The 14,784-nt window shown below is 39.7% G+C and overlaps 1 protein-coding gene, 2 non-coding genes and 1 pseudogene across 3 annotated transcripts; 3 read left to right on the top strand and 1 right to left on the bottom strand.

Annotated features, from left to right (window-relative positions):
* Positions 1-5,039: 5,039 nt before the first annotated feature.
* On the top strand, positions 5,040-10,169 carry C2H15orf40 (chromosome 2 C15orf40 homolog). Its single transcript, XM_047540618.1, has 4 exons — positions 5,040-5,178; positions 6,238-6,364; positions 8,627-8,754; positions 10,057-10,169. The coding sequence occupies exons 1-4, from the start codon at positions 5,074-5,076 to the stop codon at positions 10,150-10,152; spliced, it is 456 nt and encodes a 151-aa protein (XP_047396574.1). The 5' UTR covers positions 5,040-5,073; the 3' UTR covers positions 10,153-10,169.
* Positions 5,463-5,532, top strand: Trnat-ugu (transfer RNA threonine (anticodon UGU)). Its single transcript has one exon. It is a non-coding gene; the product is annotated as a tRNA-Thr (tRNA).
* Trnai-uau (transfer RNA isoleucine (anticodon UAU)) lies at positions 7,163-7,241 on the bottom strand. The gene has a single exon. It is a non-coding gene; the product is annotated as a tRNA-Ile (tRNA).
* Positions 10,170-12,317: 2,148 nt separating the features above from the next.
* On the top strand, positions 12,318-14,049 carry LOC124977263 (protein farnesyltransferase/geranylgeranyltransferase type-1 subunit alpha-like; annotated as a pseudogene).
* The last annotated feature ends 735 nt before the right edge of the window (positions 14,050-14,784 follow it).

Genomic DNA, 14,784 nt, shown 5'->3' on the forward strand with positions numbered 1-14,784 from the left:
TGATAATTTCCGAGATTGAGATGATGATGGTGGTGATGATCGGGTAAACAGACATCAGTTCAACATTGTGATAATCATATACAGTAAGAAATGGAATAAAACATGAACATTTCTAACAACTACTTTGGAGTTATAAAACTATCCAACAGGATTACTCCTGCTGAAAAAGTATGCTTTCTGTCACGTATGTAATTCTATCCAAGAAGTAAAATGTTTAATATTTGTGACTTCATTAACGTGACAGGCACATCTATATTAGAAGTGGATACAAAGTATATTTGGCAGAATGACATATACTTTTATGTAAAGCAGAATTTTAAAATACAAATGAAATAACATTTTTCTCTTGAAAGTGATTATCTTTTTAAAAACTTCAGTGTCATGAAGCTTAAAGTATATCAGATAGTTGTGGCAGATGATTAAAAATCAAAATTCTTTTAAGTATCAACTTAAAAAGAATTTTTAAAAAATTATTAGGATAATTTTTCATCAAAAGTAATATTTCATATTTTCAAGAAGGTAGTGAGGTGTGTTCGTTATTTAGCCTTCTTGAAATTACTGAAGAAAAGGGAAATTTTTCTTTGATACCGTGTTCTTAGGGATATAAACTTCACTTAACTGGAATACCTATGGAATGTGTAGTTCTGGTTAACAGAAGATTAACTGGCAAACAATCTGTAGTAGTGATTATAGAAAGTACTTCTGCCTTAAAAAGTGTGGCATGCCAGAGATAAGTTAGTGTTTTTGATGTTTGAGGCATTTCACATGCTTCATGTGTTGTACTGAATGTAACTGAATGTAGGTTAACCTGGGCCAGGTACAAGAAATGGAATAGTGTACTGACATTGGGACATCACCTGGAATTTTTAAAAAATAAAATGTTTATTATCCTTTTATTCTTATTATTTGTCATTTGTCTTTTAAAATTTGATTCTTAGACATCATCTTGGAACAAAAGTTTTAGTTAATTAAGGCGGAACTTTATTTTTAATTTACAGAAGTAATGAAAGACAAAATAGGAATGCCTTACTGCTGCCTGAATGCAAGTCACAGAAACTACAACATAATTACTGCCATCTGTTTCTTGGTCACTTTTTTGTAGTCTTAGGTTTTCTCACCTATTTAAAAAATATCTCAGGAAGTATAGAAGGAAGAATGTGAAGAAAGAATCTTGTTTTTTGTGTGTGTGTTACAATCATCTCATAATTGTTTATTTTATAATGATATGAGTTGTTAAGGACATTTTCTTTGTTGGTAGTACTGGCGATTGAACCCAGGCAAGCTTTACTACCAAACAACATCCCCAGCCCTTTTTTAAATTTTGAGATAGGGTCTCTTAAGTTGCCCAGGCTGGCATCAAACTTGTAACCCTCCTTCTCAGAGAAGCCTCCCCAATAGCTGGGATCACAGGTGTGCACCACTGTGCCCAGCTTCTTTACTAATACATTCTTGTTTCTCAGCATCAGTATAAGATAAATAAGATCATAATACCCATTTCATAGGGAAAGAATTTAATGTTTGGAAAGGTCAGTAAGTGATGGTAGGTGAAATTTAAGCCCATTTCTATCCCGCAAGCTATAGAGGCAGGAAAATTTTGCATTCCAAAATAGTCATTCTCAAACTTTTTAAGACCCCAAAGAATACCTGATTAATCTATATTTAGTGTAGAATATAAATACTAAGAAAGTGTTGATACTCTAGTGTCTGCCCAATGATTATTTGCATTGCCAAAATGTTTTAGGTCCACATAAATAGTACCTTATAGTTTTAAAGATGGTGGAAATCTAGATCTTCTAGAAAGACAACATTCTAAAATGTTAGAAGTGTGGTATGTTAAATATAGAATGTCTGATATTTTTGTTCCATTTACCTTTCTAGTGTTGTCAAACAGCTTTCTATATCTGTTCCAGTCATACAGATTCAAAATCTGGGAATTGTCCCTGAATTAGACAAAAAATACCTTCACAAGAGGGAACCATAGCAATTCTAGCACCAGAGCTACGTGGAACATTTATTCTTTTGGCTAGTTTGCAAACTTAAAAAAAAAAAAAAAATCCCTTTCCTTCTCCATTGGTAAAGCTAAGACAAAATGAAGATTTTAAATAGAACTCAAAATTGATGGAAGATTTAAAAAATAAAATGGAAACACTATAAATACATATAATGGATTTTCTGCCATTGGGATCATAATCACCATTTTTTCCTCTGTTAAACAATATTTCTTACCACTCTGCCTCTCTCCCCTCCAGATTTAGAGATTGGGGCAGGAGCAACAGGTTAGGTGCATAGTTATGGTGGCAGATGGAGCTGGTATTTATTCCTTTCCCTGGCTGGTGTAAATAAAGTCCTCATATCCCCACTCAAGGCACCTGTGGGAAAGGCTGAATGATTCTTTGCAGGGACCTCTTTCCCTTCACCCACCTAGTCACCTGCTAGATTACCTTTGATAATTTATCATCACACGTGTCCCCTTTATTTCCATTACAACTTTCAAAATTCTAATTGAGGATGTTAGGACTTCATCCAAAACAAATTCTGTAACTGCAATGTAATTCAGTTTTCCCCACTTTGGTACCGGGGATTGAACTCTTACCCATGCTAGGCAAGCAACTTACCACTGAACTACATCCCCAGCCTCCCCCACTGCCTTTTGAGACAAGTGTGCCTTAGTTACCCAGACTGGCCTCAGACTTGTGATTCTCCTACCTCATACTGAGTAGCTGGGATTACTGAGCTGAGTGCCATCATGCTTGGCTTGTGCCTCAACTCTCAACTGATGTTACAGTAAAGAGTTTTTGTTTTTATACCTCATTCACGTTCTTCTACCCAAACCTTCAGGCAGAGTGGCCTCAGTGTCCAAATGGACAATCCATCTAAGCCTAGTTTTCCAGTTCCGTCCGTCCTTCCAGCAATCTTCGGCCATTCCTTTCATCACCCCACCATGTACTTTGTTGTATTCTACCTCCAAAATAATAAATTCAGATGTCCCACTCTGATCACAACTTTGGATGCTTCTCCAGTTATTCTGTTATTAAACCTTAAGAATGACTTTCTTCCTGATCCCGTTAGACTTGCCTTTGTTCTTTTTCCTCTTTCTTCCCCTTTGGTCTTTAGTCATTTAAACCATTTTATTAACCCTCAATTATTGTTTACAGCCTGCTGAGTCCAGGCATTTAAAATAATGTAACTGAGGCTGGAGGTGTAGCTCCATGGTAGAGTGTGTGCAAAGCATGCATGAGGCCCTGGGTTCAATCTCAGGCATCAAAAGTACAATAGCCAGGCCTGGTGGTGCATAGCTGTGATCCCAGCAACTTAGGTGGCTGAGGTAGGAGGATCACAAGTTCAAGGCCAGTCTTAGCAATTTAGTGAGGTCCTAAGCAATTTGCAAGAGCCTGTCTCAAAAAGTAAAAAAGATGGCGATGTAGCTCAGTGGTAAAGTGTCCCTGGGATAAATCTCTATTCCCACCCCCACAAAAATAGTAAAATGATGTGATTGGATAGATAGGGACCTCAATGATGTCATGACCTTCAACTTTAACTAGACCAACAGTGCTGCTGGGCGAGTTCCAACAGCTCTGCCAGAATCCTTGTAGCTCTGTTCCTCTCTGTACCTTTATCACCTCCCCTTCCTTAGCTAATAAAAGAACTTGAGCTCCTTCCACCAAACCTACCTAGGCATTCATGCTTCTCTCCACTTGTGTTCAAAACCCACCACCTCAGGAAATTGAGGTGGCCTCCTGGCTCATTCCTGTCAACAACCTTCCAATAATTAACTCATTCAGTTTGAAAACTGAAGTCTCTGTGTTGTGTGCCCCTCCAGACACCAGTTATTCCTTCAAGGTGAAACACTGAATCACTGAATCACATTCCATTTCTCTCTCCACAGAAACTGCTCCTGCCTGGGTCACCAGCACCACTAGTTCCTTAAATTTTGGGGACACTTAGTCCTTATTTTACATGTTTTTTCCTGTGGTATTCATCACTGTTGACTACTATTCCCTTAGCTGCCCTTTTACTGTGGTTGCTTCTCTCCCTGCCCTTAGGGTGCTGTCCTAGGCCTGTCTCTCATCCATTTCCATGGCTTCAGTTACCATCTATTCTCAGAGAACTTCAGAATCTCCAGCACCAGCCCAGATCTCTCAAGTTTCAGTTATTATATCCATTTAATTATCTCAATATTTCTATTCAGATGCCCATAATCATCTCAAACTTAAATATGTCCATAACTGTACTTAAAATTCCCAAACTTGTTCCTCCAGTCCTAAACCTTTCATGTTTCTTGACTCTGCTTTCATCCCCCTATGCAGTCATTCTCCCAAACTCTGATCATGCCAATTCCTGAAGATCTTTACAATGGTCAGATAACCCCACTGCAGTTAACTTTGGTTCAGGTCACCATCTCCCATTTAGGTGGCAGCTCTTCCCACCTCTGACTTTTCCTCTATGCGCCATACTGCAGCCAGTGGTCTTCCTAAGGCAAATTGGACTGTGCCAATCCCTAGCTTCAACCCCTTGAAAGACTCCATGATCCTGCTTCTGCTAACTTCTCCAGTTTCATGTGTACCCATATTACACGCCATAATATACTTCATCTCCTTTTACATTAAGGGATCCTATCTCGTTGGGCACAAAGTAGCTGCACCCATGGTGCATGGAAAAGGCCAAGCCCGCTCGAGTCTCCATCAACATGGGTTCTGACTATCCTTGCGCGTTGGCTGCAGGGGCGCGAAGACACCTGTTTCCGTGCTCTCCTTGCAGTTCACTTCAATCCTGAGAACCAGCGATACCTTTCTCCTTCTCCTCGTGAACAAAGACACTCCTTTCCCACTACCTGAGGAAGGAGGATCATGGCCGAATCAGACCCCGGCACCACGGGTTAGAAAGCAAGGACTCTTCAGCCCGCCGCGAGGGGTCGCTCTTGCGCTAGGCGGGTACTGGGGCGCCGAGGCCATCCCCTCAGCTTACACAGGTGCAGAGTGCCCTTCCGGCGTCGGGCCGCCCTGCACACGCTGCTTGCGCAGACGCAGAGCTCACTTCCGGCGCCGGGCAGCCTGGCAGGGCCTTTCCAGGAGGATGGTGCGGCTCGGTGGGTGCTTTAGGCATCTCTCGGCGGGACTGGGCACTCAGGCTTCTTCTTCTGGCGTCAAGATGCCTAAGAAAGCAAGTGCGACGAACAAGGCTAGTGTCAAGTCCCCTGGCGTTGATGGGGGGGACCCACGGCTGCACCTGGAGCGAGCGAGAGGAGCAGGAGCGGAAGGCACCTCAGGCGGCTCGTTGTCGCTCAGTCCTAGGTTTCTAGACCGCGGGCTCACCCCGCACTTGGACTCCTCCTACTTTCTCCTCACGGTCCACCGGGCGCAATAAGAGCCAGACGCCTCTTCTCGCCTGGAAGGCTCTGCTGTGCCCCCTACTTACCTTAGCTGATCACATCCCTTCTGTCAAAAATGCACACACCGGGGCTGGGGAGGTAGCTCAGTCGGTAGAGTGTTTGCCTTGTAAGCACAAGGCCCTGGGTTCGATCCCCAGCATCCAAAAAAAAAAAAAAAAAAAAAATGCACACACCACTCCTGCTCCCCTTCCCCCGCCTTTGCATGACTAACTCCAGCCTCAGGCACTGCCTCCTGCTAGCAGCTTCCCTGTTCTCCCAAGCCGGGCTACCTTCCTCCTCCCTGTGTGCATTTTCTCAGTGCACTTATCCCAATGTACTGTAATGCTCGTCCTCTTTCACTGCGGTCTAACCTCCCTGAGGGCAAGAACCATGTGTCATCTTCATATAGTCATAGCCTACGTACTGCCCTCTTGTGTAGTTTGTAATTTTCTAATGGGTTCTAAGTTCCTAACGCAGCCTTTAAATATCAATCACTATTTTTCCTTCTACTTCACCCCCTCCCAAACACACACACACACCACACTCAGCTTTAGGCCGCATCTAATACTAAAACGAATAGTAAATGGTCCCTGCTTCTGAGGAATGGGTAATACAAAGCAGATTTAGAATCAGCCCTAAGGTATGGAAGCCAGAATCGGATCTTCTTCCAAAGCAGGAAAAAATATTTTGTGGGGTTGATTGGAAGACTTTATTCTTGAAGGACACAGGAAAAGCATTCTGTGTCCAGAAGTCCCTGACTAATAAACCTACTTTGTCTTGATTAACGGTGAAAAGGAATAGTGGAAGGATCAAATTAAATGTACGGAAAATATTTTATAACCTGTACAATTGTGTGTTTGTTATTTTAGGGTAAAAGCCAAAGCAAGGAACCAGAGAGACCACTTCCTCCCTTAGGTCCCGTGGCAGTGGATCCAAAAGGTTGTGTTACCATAGCCATCCATGCCAAACCTGGCTCCAAGCAAAATGCTGTAACAGGTACGCCTGAACAATGGGATGGGATTCTTGTGTGAATCAAGTGTCTCCTCCACCTTCCCTTTGCTTCATTTAGCTGACAATCATATGACAGTTGAGTATATTTTTACATTTGCATTTAGTCTTCTCCATTTTAAAATTCTAAATTCTCATGAATTGAATACATGATATTTAAATTATACCCAGTTAGATGAAAACTATTGATATCTTTTCCTTTCTAAAAATGTATTTCTAAGAATGTGGTATTTTAGGAAAGACACATGTATAGCCTAAATTATTATTCTTTTTTTATTATCTATATTTTTTAGTTGTGGATGGACACAATGCCTTTATTTTATTTATTTTTATGTGGTGCTGAGACTCGAACCCAGTGCCTCACACGTTCTAGGCAAGTACTGTACACTGAGCCACAACCCAAGCCCTAGATTATTCTCAATTTGTCCTATCCCAAAACTGGAGACACTGGCCAGAAAAAGAAAAGGCATTTTGGTCTCCCTTCATGATCACTGACCTAAGGAATGGGAGAAAACCTGAGATCTGAGACTCTCATCAATTCCTACATGAACTTGTTTTAAGTCAAACAGTATAAAACATTTCTAGGCCCAGTTTGTACATTTTTCAGATTAGACTGTGGACAAAGAGGCTTTAAGACTATTCTTTCAAACACTAGAAATACCTCAGGACTCTGTTTCTGGTGAAGGAGAAAGGCCAGTCAGTTACTTGAATCCTGTAAATATGTTTACTTTTGTTTTAAACACTGGAATTTCAGAGAGAATTGGAAAAAAAGATTTTTTTGGGGGGGGGGGGTGCTGGGGATCGAACCCAGGGCCTTGTGCTTATAAGGCAAGCACTCTACCGACTGAGCTATCTCTCCAACCCCAAGGAAGGATTTTGAAGGACAAAAGTTTAAAAACCATTTATCTCTTGATAAATGTTGTCTTGAAAGTCTTTTGTACTTCTAAAGCTTTGTATAGCAAATTATATGTTGAAAATAATACCTCAGAATTGATGTGCTAGGTAGGCCTGGTTTGTGCTAATGGCCATGTTAGCTTTTCTCTATTGGCTATACCCACTGTGGCCAGGATTTATTATATTGTGTAATCAATTATACAAGTACACAACTATTTTATGTCCCTTGTAAGACAAAAATTCACATCAACATTTTCTTTTGGGCTGGGGAGATAGTTCAGGGGCTGGGGAGATAGCTCAGCTGGTAGAGTGCTTGCCTCCCAAGCACAAGGCCCTGAGTTTGATCCCCAGTACCGCAAAAAAAAAAAAAAAAAAAAAAAAAAAACTTTTCTTTTCCATCTATTATAAGATACATTTTGATTTCAAAGATGTTAAAATGTAAAAAACTGTGTGTCCGAGAATTGGTGACAGGATGGGATGGAGGGTTGTTTTACTACCTCATTCTTGTGGATTCTGTGGCCATGTTGTTTACATAGGGTGTGAGTGTGTAGAAATGCCTGAACAATGCCATATGCTGGATCAAGCTCATTTGTAAACTGCTTTGAGTAAATACTTCCCTTTCTTAATAACGGTGGAGGGTTATAGGGCATATTAACTTGATTCCAAATTCCTCACTTGTAAAATGGAGATAATAATGGTGTTTTTATCTTCTTTATAAAGTCATTATGAGGCTTAGGTTAATATATGTAGAGCTGTTCATGTATGTTCATGTGTGTTTCAAATTGGTGGGTAGTAAATGCTGTATAAATGTTAAATAAACATTATTCAATTTTCAAAGCATATAAAATGCATCTTGCATAAGATATGAACTGACATGCTCTCCTTTTCCTGATGTGGAAAACCCTGAATGACCCTTTACAATTCAGCAAGCTTCCTTGTTCTTGCACTTCATCAATTACCATGCTGGGGCTGAAGCCCAGCTAGTTTAACTCCCTGCCTGGAACTCTTCCTATTAGACCAAGTGCAGCTTCCAGTTGCCTAAGTCCAAGATATTCTCCAGGATTCTAAGCCCATCTTGGTCAGCAGAATAGAGCAAATATAGGTTTTCTATTCTGGATTTACTTTCTACAATGGTAGATGCACATGTATCATGTTTATGTTCCTTGAAGTATGATGAGTTTAATCATTCATTTCTTCAACAGTTTTTTTTGGTTTTGTTACTGAGGGTTTAACCCAATCCAACAGTTATTAATCAAAAATCTAGTATGTGGCAGGCAAATGCAAGCTCTTTTACAAAATGCCTCACTTCAAGAAGAAAAAGAACTCAAGGATATAGTTCACATCGTTTCATTCCAGATTTGTCAACTGAAGCTGTAAATGTAGCTATCGCAGCACCTCCATCAGAGGGAGAGGCTAACGCTGAGCTCTGTCGGTATCTTTCCAAGGTTTTAGAACTCAGGAGAAGTGATGTGGTTTTGGATAAGGTAGGTGTCTCTCTCTTTTTAAAAATCTTTGATTATTGCCACACAATCATGATTCATAAAATACTAGTTTGCTTCTTCAAATAATTTGGGAAATCAGTTTGTTTTTAAATCACATATTCATGTAATCACAAAAATCTGAATTCTTCTTGTGTATCTCCTGAGTATCTGCTGCCTCAGTTCTTATTCAGACTTGTCTATACTGTCTTAGATTCCTTAATTGCCACCATTTCTAGCATTTTCATCCTGCCCAAACCCACTGTCAGATTAATCTTGCTATTCTTCCTTTAAGACAAAAAAAAATGTTCCTTGTTGTCATCTCCATTAGAGTTTATAAGGTATTTCTAATCCTCCCTGTTGTCTTTGCTCACTAGGAGAAGCTCTTCAGGAAGCTAGTGCGTTCATCTATAGTCATTAGTAATGTGGTTTTGTACTTCAAAATTATTGGGGAATGATTCTCAATACAGGTTCCTGGGCATCGCCTTAGACATAGAATTTAGAGTGTAGAATCTTGAAACTGAGTATGTAAGAGTGGGACCCAGCCATGTGTATATCTTTGAAGTTTCACTTGTTTTTCATGCTATGTAATATAGATCATATCTGGCAGCATTCAACATCCTTGATTAATAAACTGCACCTAAAAAAATCTATCTGATCAGGTTATTTCTCCTGCTATCCCCAAGCTGTGGCTGGTCATTTCTGATTTTTCTGCCAGTACTCATGTTTTGACATTTGCCTGAGGCTCCCCACTGTTCTACCTGTATAAATTCTGCCCATCTAAATAAATTCCTGTTCAAATTTTATCTTCTTTAAAAGATGTGCTTGAGAACAAATCCTTCTAAAAATTGTTTTAAGTGATTATGAAATTATAGCACTTGGATATGTGGTTGCTCTTCAGAATTTTCAGAAATATGTAACAATAAAGAGAACAGCAACTTGTTTTTATTTAAGATTTTTGTTTACAAAATTAGGTAAAATGCAATAATTACTTTGGTATTCTAAAATGATTTGCATCTTTAAACAAAAGAATTACTTAAAACTAGAATATTGTAAATTCATCATTTTGAAATTTTAATGCCAAACTTTTATAATTTTAGAAATTAAGGTATAAAGCTAAAAATGTTGGTGAGCTGTAAAAATCTGTAGTAAGGTGGAAGCAAAGAGATAGTCTTGGTTGGACCAGAAGTGGTCAGGAAAAGTATACATAAGCCACCCATGAAGACATGACTGTGATGGGTACAAAAAGAAGTCTCCTGTCCCTTAAGGCACTAGAATGTTTATTGTGCTTTCTTCCTTTTGATTCAGGGTGGTAAGTCTCGTGAAAAGGTGGTGAAGCTTTTGGCCTCTACAACTGCAGAAGAGATCTTGGAGAAATTAAAAAAGGAAGCAAAAAAAAAATAAAAGCAAAAAATTAAAAGTACATCCTTGAGGGACTTTCTAATTTCTATCAAAGAGGAGGCTGCTAAAATAGGAAAAATATATTTAAATTCACACAAAAAGAACATGAGGGCGAGGGTATGGGGAACAAGGTACACTCATACATTGCTGGTAGGGCTGCAAATTGGTACACCACTATGGAAAGCAGTATGGAGATTCCTCAGAAAACTTGGAATGGAAACACCATTTGACCCAGTCATCCCACTCCTAGATTTATACCCAAAGGACTTAAAATCGGCATACTACAGTGACACAGCCACATCAATGTTTATAGCAGCTCAACTCACCATAGCTAGATTGTGGAACCAACCCTTCAACAGATGAATGGATAAAGAAAATGTGGTATATATACACAATGGAACATTACTCAGCCTTAAAGAAGAATGAAATTATGGCATTTACCAATAAATGGATAGAATTGGAGAATATCATGATAAGTGAAATAAGCCAATCCCCAAAATCCAAAGGCCAATGTTTTCTCTGATGTGCAGATGTTAATTCACAGTTAAGGGGTAGGGGACAGTGGCTAGAGAAGAATAGAGGTACTTTGGATTAGGCAGAGGTGAGTGAAGGGAGGGGCGGGGGAATGGGGGTAGAAAGAATAGTAGAATGAATCAGATATTACTACCCTGTATGCATATATGACTACACAACCATTGTGATCCCGCATCATGTACAATCAGAAGAATGAGAAGTTATACTCCATTTATGTATGATGTGTCAGAATGCATTCTACTGTCATGTATAACTAATCAGAACAAATTTTTTTAAAATGGGCTGGGTACAGTGGCACACTCCTGTAATCCCAGCAGCTTGGGAGGCTGAAATAGAAGGATCTCAAGTTCAAAGCCAGCCTCAGTAAAATCAAGGCGCTAAGCAACTCAGTGAGACCCTGTCTCTAAATAAAATACAAAAATAGGGTTGGGGATGTGGCTCAGTGGTTGAATGTCCCTTAGTTCAATCCCTGGCCCCCTCCCCCTAAAAAAAATGGGGGAGTGTGTGTGTGTGTGTGTGTGTGTGTTATCAGATTCAAAAAGTAGAAATTTTAAAAGTATTGTACATTGAACACAGGCTCTAAAATTCCTGATTTCAAACAGCCTGAAACTTGTTACTCTGATTTCATGGCATTATGGTTATAATAGAACTGGAAATGATAGTCAGTATAACTGCTTTAAACACTTGCACTGTGATGAGGTTTCTGATATCCAGAAGTTGGGAAAACTATGAAAGATCATACCACGCAAAATGGCAATTAGAACCCAGATCCTCTAACTCCTCATTGTTTGCAGTTATCCTAATTATAAACAAATATAATATTTCCAGTGTTTCTGGAATCTGGAGATTACCTCCTAATCCACTTTTCAAGTAACAGGAAACTTGTCTGCTGCTTTTGTAGTCTTACCTTATATTTTAAGATGCTTTTCTAGATGCAGAAATGTGCTGGGTGTGGTAGTGCATGCCTGTAATGCCAGCAAATCAGGAAGCTGAGGCAAGAGGGTCACAGGTTCAAAGGCAGCCTCAGCAATTTAGGGAGGCCCTAAGCAACTTAGTGAGACCCCTGTCTCCAAGAATAAAAAGGATGGGGGATGTGGCTCAAATAGTTGAATGCCCTGATACAAAAAATTAAATGCAAAATGTTTTTTACATCTTTTACAAAGTATAGAACATTTAGTTAAAAAAAATAATAATCAAGACTTGTAACAATTATTTTTGAGAAGTCACAATTTATTTTTAAATTTTATTTATTTATTTATTCATTCATTCATACATTTTGGTACTGGGGATTAAGCCCAGGGGCACCTTTCCACTGAGCTACATCCCCAGTCCTTTTTATTCTTTGAGACAGGGTATTTCTAAGTTGCTGAGGCTTTCACTACGTTGCCTAGGCTGACCTTGAACTTTTGATCCTCCTGCCTCAGCCTCCTGAGTCACTGGAATTACAGGTGTGCACCCCTGCACCCAGCTGAGAAGTCTCTGGATTTTCTTCTCAGTGGTAACTTAAAATCTTCAAATTCAGGGCTGGGGAGATAGCTCAGCTGGTAGAGTGCTTGCCTTGCAAGCACAAGGCCCTGAGTTCAATCCCCAGTACTGCAAAAAAAAAAAAAAAAAAAAAAAAAAAAAAAAAAATCTTCAAATTCATTAGTTCTTCCAAATCTCCAAAGATCCTCAAAAAGAGGACCTGGAAACTGTTTTCGCTATTTGTAAAAGTGTATCAGAAATCACACCTATATTAAAGCTGAAAAAGGTAATATATTTTTACATATTTGGTGCAAGTTATAGTAATTTAAATAACTAAATTAGTGCAGGCCATATAGCACATCTCGTAGAGTGCCAGCCTCTCATGCTGGAGGCCCAGGTTCGAGTCCCCAGCACTCTGGGTTTCTGGAAATAACAAACAAACGAAACCTAAATAACTAAATTACCTTTACTGGCTTTGAACTCACAATGTCCTGCCTGAGCCTCCCTAGCCGGCTAGACAATTACTCTTGAAAAAATAGTTTAACAAGGGCCAGGCCTCCGGCACCACCTCCACTGCTGGCCCAGGAGAGATGGCGGCCACGGAAGGGGTCGGAAAGGCTACACGGGATGGCGAGTCCAGTCTGCTGCAGTAGCCTCCGCCTCAGCCGCACCCACCGCCACCCCAGCAATGGCAGGAAGAAGGGATGGTGGCCGAGGCCGGAGGAGCAGTGGCGTCCCCTATGGACGATGGGTTTCTGAGCCGCTCGCCTATGTCCTGTACAGGGACTGAGCAGAATGGGCTGATACAGATCCAGTACCACAGAATGATGGTCCCAATCCAGTGGTCCACATCATCTATAGGAAAAATTTAGAGATGTTTATGATTATTTCCAAGCTGTTCTACAGCGTGATTAAAGAAGTGAACGAGCTTAAAGCTCACCCAGGATGCTATTGAGTTAAATGCAGCCAATTTTTCAGTGTGGCATTTTCGGAGAGTTCTCTTAAGTCACTTCAAAAGCATCTACATGAGGAAATGAACTACATCACTGCAATAATTGAGGAACAGCCCCAAAACTATCAAGTTTGGCACCATAGGTGAGTATTAGTACAATGGCTAAAATGTCCATCTCAGGAGCTTGAATTTATTGCTGATATTCTTAACCATAATGCAAAGAATTATCATGCCTGGCAGCATCGACAATAGGTCATTCAGGAATTTAAACTTTGGGATAATGAGCTGCCTTACGTAGACCAACTTCTAAAAGAGGATGTGAGGAATAACTGTCTGGAACCAAAGATACCTCATCATTTCTAATACTACTGGCTATAGTGATCTTGTTGTATTAGAAAGAGAAGTCCAGTACTTCTTTGTAAATGATAAAACTTGTATCACATAATGAAAGTGCATGGAACTATTTGAAAGGAATTTTGCAGGATTATGGTCTTTCCAAATATCCCAATCTGTTAAATCAATTACTTGATTTACAACAAATTGCCTTTACAACCAAATCCCCCTACCTAATTGCCTTTCTTGTGGATATCTATGAAGATATGCTAGAAAACCAATGTGAAAACAAAGAGGACATTCTTAATAAAACATTAGAGTTATGTGAAATCCTTGCTAAAGAAAAGGACACTATAAGAAAGGAATATTGGAGATATATTGGAAGATCCCTTCAAAGCAAACACAGCAGAGAAAGTGACCTCCCAACAAATGTACAGCAATAACACCATCCAGAAGAACTTGATGGAATGCTTTTATTTTTTTAAGGGATTCAATAAGGAGTTTGAAACTAAAGAGATCATTTTCTTACCTGTGGCCTATATGCATTTAGGTATGCACAGGTATTGCTTTTAAATGAGAACAAAGTGTGATCTTTGGGTGCTGCTGCTATTCAGACTAGCTCTAAGAAATTTGATTGTTGGGCTGGGGAGATAGCTCAGTCGGTAGAGTGCTTGCCTTGCATGCACAAGGCCCTGGGTTCGATCCCCAGCACAAAAAAAAAAAAAAAAAAGAAAGAAAAGAAATTTGTTTTTTTAAAGTAAAGTAATTGGGCGTGGGCGTGGGGGGGGGGAAGTCCTGTAAAGAACTACTACTTTGTAGTCTTACCAACATTTAATCTAATCCCTTAGCATCAATTCTTCCCTAAAGGATTTGTATCAGTAATGACTGCAACAACTTGTATGTAATGGGTTTGAGGTAACTTAAATTTTGGTTCAATAAGCAGGGAATACAGAGAGCTGTCACATTAGAGCTACTATGCTACACTCAACTATCTTGCTATCACTGTAACCAAAAGAATGGTTTTATAATAAAATTAGATGTATTTAAAAACAAAAAAAAATGTATCAAAAAAAAAAAAAAAAAAGGCTTAACAATAACATTGGTGTCTATACTACATGCTAGGAAAGAAAAACCTGGTTTATTCTTCCCTGGAGGTAAGAGCAGAGATTTTTGAACTCCTGATTCCTGTGGACCATTCCATACCCTCTCTTGGTTGGGAGATGGAGAGAGAATCAAAGAATGCAAGAAGCATCTTTGCAGTGTTTATAGTTCTAAGCTGCCCCAAACTCAAACTTTAGGGGGTAGGTTTTTGGGTTGCAGGCTACCAGCATACCCCTCTTAGAGATTCCAGG

This window comes from Sciurus carolinensis, chromosome 2 (genome assembly GCF_902686445.1).
Source record: "Sciurus carolinensis chromosome 2, mSciCar1.2, whole genome shotgun sequence".
Lineage (NCBI taxonomy): Eukaryota > Metazoa > Chordata > Mammalia > Rodentia > Sciuridae > Sciurus > Sciurus carolinensis.

Excerpts from the sequence above, each read along its gene's own strand:
- C2H15orf40 (XM_047540618.1), top strand. The coding sequence starts at position 5,074 with ATGGTGCGGCTCGGTGGGTGCTTTAGGCATCTCTCGGCGGGACTGGGC. Across the intron at positions 5,179-6,237 it reads AAGCAAGTGCGACGAACAAG|GGTAAAAGCCAAAGCAAGGA; the intron begins GCTAGTGTCAAG and ends TTGTTATTTTAG. Across the intron at positions 6,365-8,626 it reads CAAGCAAAATGCTGTAACAG|ATTTGTCAACTGAAGCTGTA; the intron begins GTACGCCTGAAC and ends GTTTCATTCCAG.